Here is a 12,363-nt window from a genome sequence, read left to right on the forward strand (position 1 = left end):
TCTTTGTAGATTCTGGTTATTAACCCTTTATCTGTTGCATAGTTTGCAAATATTTTTTCCCATTCTGTCGGTTGTCTCTTCACTCTCCTGACTGTTTCTTTTGCAGTACAGAAACTTCTCAATTTGATGCAATCCCAATAGTTGATTTTGGCTTTGACTAATATTTCACTACATTGAAAGTATATGTAAAGGATAAAATATTGGAAGCTGGTCTATCTTACATGAAACACACTACTTACAAAGTAGTATGACAGTTTACTAAGCCATAGAAAAGATACTCACACTAACTTGTCAATTATTCCATGAGGAGAACAGAAGTACCGTTCAAACTACTCTTAATAGTGTTTTTATAAAGAAATAAAACACTTTCATTCTCAGTGTTCCTAGTGTTTTAAATGACACTGAACTAAATGTTTTTCATTTCTCTGTGCATTTATAGCTGACTGTTAATAAGTTTGTAATGTTTTCACAATTTTTAGAGGCTGCAGAATAATTGTGATTTTTACTTTTGATTAAGATAATTTTGTTTGATTTCAGCTTGCACAGTCCATCTGTGCAGTTCTATATTTTGCAAAATGATGTCTGTAGAGTTTTATAGAATATAGTTTAGGACATACTAATAAGTTTCTAACATTACATAAATGTCATCAGGTTAAGAGTTTCCTGTTTACTTTAAGGACTTATATGAGCCAGAAATATACAATATGTGTCATGAAGAGAAGTATAGGAAGAAGAGGATGTGTGTCCTATTTTAGTATGGTGAGCAGATAACCTGTCAAAAATCATTTAAGAGTTAGTGAAATGCTAGGACATGAAGGACCTTGTATTGTAGCCCATGGTGCTTTTAGATTTATTCCAAGGGAGGGGCATGTTTCTGCAGTGTTATGAGCATTGGAATAACATGATTTGAATATATATTGTTTAAAAGGATGCTTTGGCAGCTGTGGAAAATAGATTGTGATTGGGTAAGGGGTAAAGTAGGGAGCCTATTCAAAATATCTTGCTGTATTTGGGTAAGAGATGATGGTGACTTTGAATAGGATGATAACTGTGTAATCAGAAGTAGTTGGTTTGAAGATAATTACTGTGTATTTTGAAGGCAGAACTTGCGTGACATTCTAGGATTTGCTTATAGATAGGATAGACCGTGTTAAGGAATGACTTAAAAGTCAAAGTAATTGAGTGAACAGTATTGCATTACTAAGATTGAGAGTGGGAGAATAGCAGATTTAGGAGTTTGGTTCAGCATCTGTGAAATTGAGTGACTTATTGATGTTGAAGTGCATAACTGTAGGAAACTAGATCAGAAGCAGAGGTGAGACTTAAACCCAGGCACTCCAATATGAAATGTGTTCATTCCAAGCAGCATCTTAACCACTACGCCAAATGGTGACCCCTAACTTTTGGATTTTATGACCAAGGTGGATGGTTTGGTGGAGGAATGGTGCAAAAACCTGTGTTCACAGGACATGTGAATAGGAGAAATAGTAACAGTTTGTAAAGACAACTCTTGTCTGTCATTTTTTTCTATAGGAAAACAAATATGAAATGAACAGTTAATAGCTGGAGGGAGATGTAAGATCAAGATTATATTAAATTATGTTTGTGCATTGATAGGAATGGACCATTAGAGAGCAGAAATTGATGGTGTGAGAGAGGGAGGAAAGGGACATTTGCAGAATCAGTGTATTGGATTTACTACAAGGAGCGAAGAGGGGCACAGCCCTCCAGCTATGATGCCAGTTGAAAGAGTTTAGCCACCTTTGAAACTTTAGGGGATGATCTCCAAGGCTAGCCTCACTTCTGACATCAGTCACAAGTTTTGGAGTTCCCAAAGCCATCTTCATAGTAATTTATTTGAAGGACTCATAGGACTTAATGAATGTTCTGAGTGTTGTACTCACAGCATTTATAACAGGGAAAGGACAAGGAGTAGTGTTAACCAAAGAGAGGAGTACATAGGGCAGAGTCAAGAGGTACCCAGTGCAATTTCTGTGTCCTTTCCTCAAGTACTCGTAATGTTTCCCTTCCCTGGCATGGATGTATAATGACTACAGAGTGTTGCCAACCAAGAAGGTTCTGAGTCTTGCTGTTCAGTTTTTTTTATTAGAGCTCCGTCATGTAGATTTGACTGATTGCCCACATGATTAGTCTCTGTCTCCAGCCTCAAGCCCCATCCCTCACATTCCCCTATGTGACCCCAAACCCCCATCCAGAATCAGGAGCTGTAGGAATCCTCATTAAGTTCCTTAATGTAATAAAGCCCTGCCATGATACCATATTAAAGTACAACATAGGAAAATTACAAATGAAGAAATTACTTTAAATATTTTAGTCCATAAGAATTGTGTTTGATCTCTGTAGTAGGTTGGAATGAGTAAGGATTGTGCTTACTCTCATTTCTGTTTATTGCTAAAATTGGTAAGTCTATGAGATATTGATAATATTGGAAATTTTTATTGTAGAGTTTTACATTAAAGCTGTTACATTGAAGCTCAGATTGGATATCTTGTTTATACATTTGATGACTGTTGCTAATAGTGAATGAATTTTTTTCATGGTTTTAATTTTTCTCCCCAGTACTGTTTTTCTAGTTAAAAATGTTTAATATGAAACATCTAGAAAATATAAAAAACATAGAGCATCATCTTAACCTTAATCTCTAACCTTATAATAGGAGTTTTTAAATTAATTCACATACAAGACCACTTAAATGTTTTAGCCTGTATTTAGGTTCTTTGTACCAAAATTTGAGTATTTGCAAGTACATAATTACTTGTAAATATTATTTTTTCCTACATTGCTAGTTCTGTGAAATCAAGAACTGTGTCTTGTTTTGTTCACTTCTTTGTCCTGTTTGTTGACCAATTTATTTATTTTAATGATTTGTTTATTTGAAAGGCAGAGATACAGAAATAGAGAGATCTTCCATTTGCTGCTTCACTCCCCAAAATGGCTGCAATGTCAGGAGCTGGTCTAGGCTGAAGCCAGGAGCTTGTCCCTGAGTCTCATGTTGCTCTAGGGGCCCAAACATTTGGGTCATCTTCCCTTACCTTCCCAGGCATACTATCAGGGAACTGGATTGGAAGTGGAGAAACCAGGACCTGAACTGGTGCCCATATGGGACTGTGGTAACACAGCTGGAGGCTTGACCTATGCCACAGCCCTAGCCCCCTGACTGATTTATTGTTATATTTCTTCCTGTCTTAAATTAAAAAGCCAGCATCATTCTCTCTGGTATTGTCATCATCAGCTGTCACTCCAGAAATGAAACAAAGAAGGCATTTTCAGTTACTGTCAGATAGAATAGGTGATTATCAGGTATACTACAAACTTTTTGGTTTGGGTAATACAATTTAGGTAAGTTTGAATTTGATAGTTTATAAAATTCAGGTTCATTTTTAAAAAGCTTTAGATTTAGAAATAACCATAGGACCACAAGATATTGTGAATTCAGAGAGATTCTTGTGTCCTGATCCCAACCATCTCTAATCCCCAGTAACTACTCTTTTTCTCTATTTCTGTAATTTTGTTATTTTTGAGAATATTGTACAAATGGGAACATACAGCATGTGACTTTGAGATTGACTTTTTTTTTGCTGCAAATTATAGGATTTCATTTTTTTTTATGTTTTAATTTTTTACCCAGAAACCTTTTGTTTAAGGTATACAAACTTCTTGCATTTTATAAATACAACTTTAGGAGCATAACGATTTTTCCCACCCTTCTTCCTTTTCCCTCTCCTATTTTCAGTTTTACTTTTTACTAAGATCTATTTTCAGTTAGCTTTATACATGTAAGATTAACTGTATTCCAAGTAAAGAGTTCAAGAAATACTATGGAAAAAAAAAAAAAAAACTGTTCCTCAACAATTGAGACAAGGGCTGTTCAAAGTTACCACATTTCAAAGTGAGATTGATTTTTTTACTCGGCATTTTGTATTGTAGCCAATTTGTTACATGTAAAAATAGTTTAGTACTTTTTTTTTTTTTTTCAAGATTTGTTTATTTATTTGAAAGGCAGAGTTAGAGAGAGAAAGAAAGAGAGATCTTCCATCTGCTGGTTCACTCTCCAAATGGCTTCTAGCTGAAACCAGGAGCCTGGAAGTCCATTAAGATCTCCCATGTGGATGGCAGGGACCCAGGCACTCTGGCCATCTTCTCTTGGTTTCCCAGGCACATTAGCAGGGAGTTGGATTGACAGTGGAGCAGACAAGACTGAAACTGGCACCCGTATGGGATGCTGGCGTCACAGGCAGTGGCTTAACCACTGGGCCACAGTTCTGGCTCCTAGCTCATTCCTTTCTATTGTTGAGTAGCGTTCCATAGTTTGGATATACTAGTTTGTTTAGCTGTTCATCTATAGTAAGGCACATTTTGGTGGTTTTCAGTTTATTATTTTTATGAATAAACAAACACTTTTACCAGTCATACACATGTCCATGTTTTTTATTTGGACATACATTTTTATTTCTCTGAGAAAATACCCGGGATTGCTATTGCTAGGTCTTATTGTCAGTTTTACAAATTACATTTTAACGAATATCTCAAGTCACACTATTTACAGTCCATTTTCTCAGATTTTTCTGAGTGAGGATAATAGCCCGCCTGCCAAATAAGTGTTCCATAACTTGTCGACTTTCATGCTAAGTAACACAAAGCGAGATGTTTTGATGTAGCCCATCTCTGCGGCTTTCTGCTTGAGCCAGTTAATTTCTTTATTTTCACAATAAATTTTCACGTGTGCCACATAAATAGAGCTTTTAGAGTTCGTTTCAGTCTGTAACAGATATTTACTAGTGACTTCTTGAATTGTTACTGTTATATAGTGTGGTTGAAACTGTTTAAGAGTGGTCATTTAAGAGGAGTTGTGTGACTCTGGGAAAACTAGCCTAACCTTCTATTTGGCTGGATTAAGCTACAACACATCCTGTTTCCAATTCTGGGTCACCAGAAAGCTGAATACAAAATATAGTTCCCAGACTATTTTGGAAAGATGCCTGTGATTTACAGTTGGACCCCTGAGAAATCCCGCATGACTTAACTCAGCATTTTTGACATTTGAGGAAGATAGGTAATTCTTTGTTGTGAGGGGCTGTCCTGTGTCTTCTGGAGTGTTTCTCACTATTTCTATCATTTGTCCACTAGGTGGCAGTTTCACCTTCCCACCCCTAGTTGTGAGAGCCAGATATGATTCCAGACTTTACTGAATGTTTCATGGGGGACAAAATCATTGATTGTTAAGAATTATAACTTTAAGAAATGGTTGATGTAACTGCCTTTAAAGATAGTGTGTGTCACTGAGGAAACAAACAAATGACAATACAACTATTATTGATACTATAATGTTTTAATACTTTTATGAGAATTTTCTAAAAGTTGCATATTATGAAAACATGTGTATCTTTTAAGGAGCTGTTGTTCATTTTACTAGCTAAGATTTATCATGGTTGCTAGGAAGCTCACCCATTTGTGCTTAGTTGCATTGATTTTACTAAGCTCTTGGGATAGTCATCCTGTATTTTCTTAGTTATGTGGTTCCTGTTCTTTTATCCTTGGTTTTGTATCTAGATATCTTGATATAAACTACTTAAAATTCTTGATGTGGACAGCTATACAATTTAGGTAAGTAAAGAATCCTACTCATTTTAAATTGTTATGTAAACAGTAGGGTAACTTACTGAATTTACTGGAACACAGGATTTTTTTCTCTTGCATATCTATTAGTAATATATTCAAATGGGAGCTATAAATGGCTTAAGTTGAGATTGAGTGGTTAAAAACAGTAGTAAAATGTGAGTGGTAAATGAAAGAATGTGAAAATTGGCCTAGAGAGGTTACTGTGTATTAAAGTTTTGTAGTCTAATTCTCAGTGTAACATACAGCTATAGGTAAAGTGGAAACATTTCTTGCATTTTGGAATTTTTATATTACAGTGGTAGATGTATGTTATACAGAACTGGTTTTGTGGTAGATAATGACAGTAACATGGGAAAGTATGATTTGATACTGGAGAGGAAGACACATAGTGGTTAAGATCTTGAGCCTTAGAGTTTATACTGTTTGGTAACTATAACAACTTTGGGAATCCTTCATTGTACTTCAAATGATACTTCAAACCATTTGTGGAAAATGGAACTAAAAGATAAGTTTTTTGGTAAAAATTTTTGAAGTACGTTTGCACAAGGGATCTTCAAGAAATTCAGACAAAATGTAGATTATGAAAAGACTGTGCATGAATTTAAAATTTTTTTTGCACCTAAAACATCATTTGTATCTCTTATTTCTATGAACTTTTTGAAGTACTCTCATATTTGTGAACCTTAAATTTTTTTGTCTATAAAATGTATTTGATAATAGCAAAACCTGTTTCCTAAGGTTTTGGAGAGATAAGTAATACATACAAGTGTCTTAGCTTAGTGCTGGCTTGTAGTAAGTGTTCATTAAATGTTAGTTATCGTTTTTAACCATGTTCCTTAAAATGATTCTTAGGTTAATGATACAATTTAGAGTGTTAATGTATTGTTTTGCACCTGAAGAATATATGTGTATAAATGTATGTGGAATATTTTTAAAATTACGCCATTGAAAAATTTTCACAGATTAGTTAAAAATTAATGTTATCTTTTTTAGTTGAATCTTTTTTTTTTTAACTTTTATTTAATGAATATAAATTTCCAAAGTACAGCTTATGGAGTACAATGGCTTCCCCCCCATAAATTCCCTCCCACCCACAACCCTCCCCTTTCCCGCTCCCTCTCCCCTTCCATTGACATCAAGATTCATTTTCAATTCTCTTTATATGCAGAAGATCAGTTTAGCATATAGTAAGTAAAGATTTCAACAGTTTGCACCCACATAGAAACAAAAAGTGAAAAATACTGTTCGAGTACTAGTTATAGCATTTTTTTTCTGAATTTTTTTTTAACTTTTATTTAATGAATATAAATTTCCAAAGTACAGCTTATGGATTACAATGGCTTCCTCCCCATAACGTCCCTCCCACCCGCAACCCTCCCCTTTCCCACTCCCTCTCCCCTTCCATTCACATCAAGATTCATTTTTGATTCTCTTTATATACAGAAGATCAGTTTAGCATACATAAAGTAAAGATTTCAACAGTTTGCTCCCACACAGAAACATAAAGTGAAAAATACTGTTTGAGTACTAGCTATAGCATTAAATCTCAATTCCCTTTGGTCTATCTAATGGTTTGTCAGTATGGACAGTGACAAGGCCTATCACATCTTTGTATCATTGTGGTTTTCGGCCTGGGTTCTGGTACATAATAGGTACTCAATAAAGGTGATACTTTACTTGCCCTTTTTTTAAAAAAAAAAACAAAAAACTTTTTGACCACTAAAGATGAAACTTAATATTAATCATCTCATTGGAGAAAAAAATTCAATTATATGAAATATAGTAATTTGGGAATGGAATTTTTTACATGTACTTAGGATGTCATTTCCATAGAATATCTGTGAGGGTATAAAACTCATTCGGAAGAAGACAGTATAGTAATGGTGAGTGTTTGTTACATGTCCTTGAAAAATACATGCGAAGGTATATTTTAAGTAAGTCATTAGTAGGGTCTTTGCATATGCTTTTTTTTTTTTTACTTGAGAGGCAGAGAGAGAGGTCTTCCATCCTCTGGTTCACTCCCCAGATGGCCTCAACGGCCGGAGATGAGCCAATCCAAAAGCAGGAGCCAGGAGCTTCTTCTAGGTTTCCCACGCGGGTGCAGGGACCCAAGGACTTGGGCCATCTTCTGCTTTTCCAGGCTATAATAGAGAGCTGGATCAGAAATGGAGTAGCCATGTCTCGAACCAGCGTCCATATGGGATGCCGGCACTTTATCCGCTAAGCGGCAGCGCCAGCCTGCATATGCATCAAAATGGTTTATATAAAACAAGAATAACCTTTTTGCATATAGTAATGTGTGATGTTACTATTGGTAGAAAATGTTCATACAGATTGATTTTGTAATCATATTTCACTTTATAGTACAAATTTAGAATTTTTTGGGGGTAATCTTCTGTGTTTTAACTTTTTCCATTCATGTCTCAACAAGAGATGATACTAGTACCTGGCTAGTGTGGCTTATTTCATTATCTTAAGGAAAATAATATACTTCCTAAATAATCATAATTGAAGTCATAATAATATTTTTTTTCTTTATTGGTTGTCAAGAAATAAGATGGAAAGCATCTTGTTTTAGTAGTTCTAGCTTACTCCATTCTGTGTGTGGTTTTTGACTTGATTTGAGTGATGTCAGGGTCCTCAGAGGCAGGCAAGTGACAGAATAAAAAAGAGTGGTAATTGAGCTCTTTGGGATTGAAACTGCTGACAGTCCCACAAGATAAAGCCCAAGCAGCATGCTCTTTTCTGTCTAGGGCTTGAACTAGAATTACTGTTCTCCTTTAGAGCACAGTTTAGAATTTTGTTGTGTGTCTTTTTGGATGTTTCTCCCCCTGGCTATTTTGGTTCTGCTTTCTTTTTAAGTTGAGTTCCAATGCATATTATATGCTTTAGTTGTATAGTTGTATAACCTTCTGTTAAGAGGTCTTTAGATAGTGTGGGAAAAGAAAGACAAGGCAAAAACCTTCATTTACTGAAAATGAGTTATACAAATGTCCCATAAGGTTGCCTATTAAATTACAACTGTTATGGTCAATACTTGTTATATGCAAAATATATTTTTAAATTATAACTTCAACTAAAGTAGTATATGTCTTATAGCTATTTTATGGCAGAGTTTGCTTTGAACCATGACCTGTCTTAGAACCCATTTTTCAGAAAAGGAGTGGAAAATAATGTAACAAGCATGTGCTGTAAAATTAAACTTTAGGTTTGTCTTCTTCCCAACTGGTATCTGTTAGCTGTGTAATCTTGATCATTGACTTTCTTGGCTAAATTAAGATGAAAATTAAGATGCTTTCTTCTGGTGGTAGTTACAGGTATATAGGAAGTGAATGTGAGGGTGTGTAACTGGTTGTGTGGGTATACATTCAACTTAGCTTTCCCTTTGCCTCCACTCTCACTGAGCCACCTTGCCCCTCCTGTCTGTTTCTTTGGTGAAAGAAAGGCCCAACAATATCCTTTGAAAGACTTACATTGATTAAAATTAGAAGGATGAAAGAATTTGAAAAGAAGATTAGAAGGCAAATAGGAAAATAAATAACTGCAGTAAAAGTACTCCCTATAAAACTGCTTTTTACATTGGAAACAAGGTGAAGTCTTTCTACTTACAGTCTTCCTACTGTTGTTTTTGGTCAGAAATTTATTTAAAGTGGTGGGCTTCTTTTGTTTTTAATTATTCACTTAAATAAACGGTGAACTTTTGACTCCTTTGGGCAATTTCATCTGTAAAAACTTCTCCAAGCTGTCTGGTCTTTGCCTTTTGTTCTATCTTTTTGACTCAGTAAAAAGAATATGTAGCTTTGTGAGCAGTAAATTGAGAGATGGATCATCCATACTTCTGAGATAGTAATGGTTACAGTGGCACACACCATGTAACTTGTCCCAGTGAACCTCTAAGAAACTGCTTCCATTGTTAGGTTGCCACATCTTACCTCATGGTCATTGTTGGTTATCTCATGTGATCTATTTTTGCTGCTACCTATGCAGTCTTATAGCAGTGGTACTCTGACTACTCTGGTATTGCTCTCTTTGGAAACTGCCTGATTCTGATTCCTTAGCCTATAGCTATTGTTCTCTGCCTAGGTGTTTTTGATTTGCATGTGTTTTAGTAACTTTCTAAAAAAGCACTGTAGTCCTTTGATTCAAAAAAAGTTTACAACCCTTATAGTTGGAAAAGGGAAAAAGACTCTTTAAAATTTTTGTTCTAAAATGAAAGTTATGAAATCTGACTAATTAAAGTATATTAATAAATGGATTGTTTTCCTACCTACCACCATATATTGAGTATGCAACTGAGAAAGAGAACAAACTAGAGATTCAAAACTTTGGTTTCTTTCCCTTGGTTTGACTATTGATTTGCTATGTGATTTGTGATTTTTATGAAGTTCTGGTATATTTTCTAATGTAACATAAGGATTCCAATTTTTCTAAAGACATTGTATAGCTGTTATATAGTACAGTATGGTATCCTAGTCTGTTTTCTGTTGCTAATAACTCAAATACCACAGACTGGGGAAATTGGAAAGAAAAGAAGCTTGTTTGGGTCATAGTTCTTATCCAAGGTTGAAGTTGTACATCTTTCCTGCAGTCCTAGAGTAGTGCAGGGCATCACATGCTGAGAGATAGGGAGGATGTGTGTGTATGCTCTCTGGTTTCTCTTCCCCTCTTCTTCTTCCTGTTTTTTTTTTTTTTTTTTTTTTTTTTTAAACCATTTATTTATTTATTTGAAAAGCAGAGAGAAAGAGAAATCTTCCACCTGCTGGTTCACTTCCCAAATGGCCTCAATGGCTGGAGCTGAGCAAATCTCAAGCCAGGAGCTAGGAGCTTCATCTGAGTCTCCCATGTGGATGCAAGGCCCAAGGATTTGGACCATCTTCCTTTGCTTTCCCAGGGGCATTAGCAGGGAGCTGCATCAGAAGTAGAGCGGCTGGGACTTGAACCAGCTTCCATATGGGATGCTAATAGCACTGGTGATGGCTTTACCTGCTGTGCCACAGCACTGGCCCCTTTCCCCTTCTTCTTAAAAAACGACAAATACCTAGTCATAAAGACTCTGCCCTGTTGACTTTATCTGATCCTGGTCTCCTCCCAAAGGTCCTACCTGTAAACATCCTGTTTGGATTAAGATCCCACCGTCTTAGTGCCTTACAATAGGAATTAAGTTTCAACTTGAGTTTGGAGGGGATGAACCATGGCAATGGAAAATATGTACATTCAGGACAGGAAATACATATATTAGGGTGTTCATATATTGCATCCATTTTTAAAATGACTAGAATGCTCTTCACTGAATTTTACTTGTTTGCAGGTTATTTTAGGCATGCAAGTTTTAATTTAAACACTTTTTATTATTTGAGGTCAGTTTTTTATTGTGTTGCTATATATACTTTGGCTATTATATAATAAAAGATTCTTGTATTTTTATAATATGTTAAAATATATGTAAACAATTATGTGCATAATGTATTTCCAGGTCCAATGATGCATCAGCAGCCTCCTTCTCAGCAATTCAATATGCCACAAGGAGGAGGGCAGCATTACCAAGGACAGCAGCCACCTATGGGAATGATGGGTCAAGTTAACCAAGGCAATCATATGATGGGTCAGAGACAGATTCCTCCTTATAGACCACCTCAGCAGGGTAAGATTCCACATGGGAAATTTCCTGTTTAATGTAAATAACAGTAATTCAGAAGCTTTACGTGTTAATGAATTTTTTATCTAGGCAAAGTCAGAGCTTTTTGTTTCTAGATATTTTATTTTCTTCCTAAGGAGTGGGTATAGTAGGTATGAAGTATATAGGAACATCCTAGTATATAGCTTTATTTTGTCTGTTCTTTGGGAAAGATTGATATCATAAGCTTACTAACTTACAGGAGAAAGTACTATTTTGTTTTTGAGAAATTATTAATTATATGGGCAAGAACAAAATCTTATATCCGAGTACTCTAATATCAAAAGAAAAAGATTAGTTTTCTATCAGGCTGAACTTCTTTTTAAGAAGTTAGTGTTTGTTTTTCTGAGCTGGATTGTTTGATATTGGGTGTATGGTCCTAACATTAATTTTAGTAAATGGCATGTGGGGAACTGTTGTCTGTATGTATGCATGTATGAATAGTTCTGAAATGCAGAGCATGGGAGTGGAACCTGTACTTGATAAATAATGTCTTATGATATCAGATTAGGAAAAAAAGGTTGATGACATAGATAACAGATTATTTACATCTTGACTGGTTGTGGTTTTTCAGGGCCACCACAGCAGTACTCAGGCCAGGAAGACTATTATGGAGACCAATACAGTCATGGTGGACAAGGTCCTCCAGAAGGCATGAACCAGCAATATTATCCTGATGGTAATCTCTCCTAATGTTAAGCTTCCCATTTTCTATCCCTTCCCAGTATTAATGTGGAGAGCTATTCAAAACATCTGAATGAGGATGAAGAAGCTAACAAATTGTTTCTTCTAAATTTAGATAATACTTTTAAGCATCTAAAGTAACAGTGATAGCATTAGTTCATATTCTAATTAGTTTATAATCTAATTTAAAGTATATTTTGTATAGATATGCCATTAATAACATCAGGAATTACCTGCACCTGAAATCCTTTCTAACATAAAAGAAGATCCTTTTATATTTGGGATTGTTCAGTTGAACCAAAGCAAATGTTAACTGATTTACTTTTTTTTTTAAATAACAGCTTTATTGAGATATAATTCACATA

General features: G+C 35.2%; 1 protein-coding gene across 12 annotated transcripts in view; it reads left to right on the plus strand.

Annotated features, from left to right (window-relative positions):
* Nucleotides 1-12,363, plus strand: part of SS18 (SS18 subunit of BAF chromatin remodeling complex) — a 92,290-nt gene that overhangs the window by 61,462 nt on the left and 18,465 nt on the right. For all 12 annotated transcript variants that reach the window (XM_070050361.1, XM_070050365.1, XM_070050368.1 and 9 more), the window contains 2 exons: nt 11,114-11,281; nt 11,889-11,993. In XM_070050361.1, the coding sequence (XP_069906462.1) occupies nt 11,114-11,281; nt 11,889-11,993 (273 nt within the window). The remainder of the gene's footprint in view (nt 1-11,113; nt 11,282-11,888; nt 11,994-12,363) is intronic.

This window comes from Oryctolagus cuniculus, chromosome 10, assembly GCF_964237555.1.
Source record: "Oryctolagus cuniculus chromosome 10, mOryCun1.1, whole genome shotgun sequence".
Lineage (NCBI taxonomy): Eukaryota > Metazoa > Chordata > Mammalia > Lagomorpha > Leporidae > Oryctolagus > Oryctolagus cuniculus.